General features: G+C 39.3%; 1 protein-coding gene across 1 annotated transcript; it reads left to right on the top strand.

The window, feature by feature from the left end:
* Positions 1-812: 812 nt before the first annotated feature.
* Positions 813-1,706, top strand: LOC100478755 (olfactory receptor 2D3). The gene has a single exon (XM_002924990.1). It carries the CDS (start codon positions 813-815, stop codon positions 1,704-1,706), a length of 894 nt encoding a protein of 297 aa, XP_002925036.1.

The following is a 1,706-nucleotide window of genomic DNA, read 5'->3' as shown; positions in this document are numbered from 1 at the left end:
TCCTTGCTTGTTCCTGATGCACAGTAATATATAGACTGAATAGTATTTCTCCCTAACTGCAAAGCATTGGACCAGTGCCTGATTTCCTACTGATGCTCCTATCCAACTCATTGGATACTCTGAAGCAAACTGCAGCATGAATGAGCTCAAACACTAGTCACACCAGAAAAGAGATTGCAACTGTGCAGACAGCTATTGTGGTAGCATTTGGTCTCCACAAAAGGCTGTCCCTGCTTCCATAGTGTGTGGTGCTACCTAAGTCTGGCCTTGTCTCCAACATCTTGACTCAGTAATGATGAGGGCCCATCATTCCTTAATCTTCAACACTTCCATCAAGCCTTGATTCTCTGATACAGTAAAGAATTTAGAAAAGGACCAGGACTGTGGATTATAACATGATCTAAGTGGTTTCTTAAAATTCCCTTCCTACTAGGAAGAATGTTAAAGGATCCCTTGGAAACACAAAGGAAAAGATAATTATTCGTTCTGCTCCTAGATGAAATGAAAGTCAAAATCTGCTGCCTGAAAAGTAAACTAGAAAAAAGAAAAACCTGGGATTTCTACTAAAGGCAAAACTCTTCATATTTTTTCAAATCCACATAATATGTCAGCATCCTTTTCCAAATAGCTTCAGTAAGAATTAGGGATGGAAATTTTAGAAAAATCAAGCACCTTAAATTCTTCCAAAAATTTTTTTCTATCAAATACATTTGTTCTTCCAATGAGATCTTTGCTTTCAGGATTTGGTTTTCCATCATACTCAACTTCTGATTGCTCTATTTATGCTAATGTTTAGACAGAAATAAACATCGATGGGCACAGAAAACCAAACCTATCTGACTGAATTCATCTTGCTGGGCTTTTCTTCTGTTTGGCAGATCCAGATCTATCTGCTAACTCTGTTTGGAAATCTTCTCATCATAGTGCTAATTCATATTGACTCTCGACTTCATATACCAATGTACTTCTTCCTTAAAAACTTGTCATTTACTGATCTCTGTTTCTCTACAACGATCATCCCCCAGGTGTTATTCCATTTGCTGGTAATGAGAAAAACAATTTCCTTTGCTGGGTGTTCAATTCAGATGATTTTTTTCCTAGTAGCTGGGTGTACAGAAAGTTCCCTCCTAGCAGTGATGTCCTATGACCGTTATGTGGCTATCTGCAAACCCCTTCACTACTCCACCCTCATGACCCAGAGGATGTGTGTACAGCTGACCATAGCATCCTGGGCCACTGGAGCATTTGTGTCTCTAGTAGATACAACATTTACTTTATGTCTGTCATACCACGGACAGAACATAATTAATCATTATTTTTGTGAACCTCCTGCACTCTTGAAGTTGGCTTCAGAAGAAACCTACAAAGCTGAGATGGCCATCTTTGCAATGGGTGTGTTAATTCTCCTTGGTCCTGTCTCCCTCATCCTTTTCTCCTACTGGAATATTATCTCCACTGTGATTCAGATACAGTCAGGTGAGGGGAGGCTCAAGGTCTTTTCTACTTGTGGTTCTCATCTCATCGTTGTTGTCTTATTCTATGGCTCAACAATATTTACCTACATGCGTCCAAATTCCAAGAAAATAAGTGAAGGGGATAAAGTGATCTCTGTGTTCTACTCAGTCATAACATCCATGATGAACCCATTCATTTATAGCCTGAGAAACAAGGATGTGAAGGAGGCATTTAGGAAAGTGTTTGGATAG

Source organism: Ailuropoda melanoleuca, chromosome 8 (genome assembly GCF_002007445.2).
Source record: "Ailuropoda melanoleuca isolate Jingjing chromosome 8, ASM200744v2, whole genome shotgun sequence".
NCBI lineage: Eukaryota > Metazoa > Chordata > Mammalia > Carnivora > Ursidae > Ailuropoda > Ailuropoda melanoleuca.
This window is presented reverse-complemented; position numbering and strand designations above follow the sequence as displayed.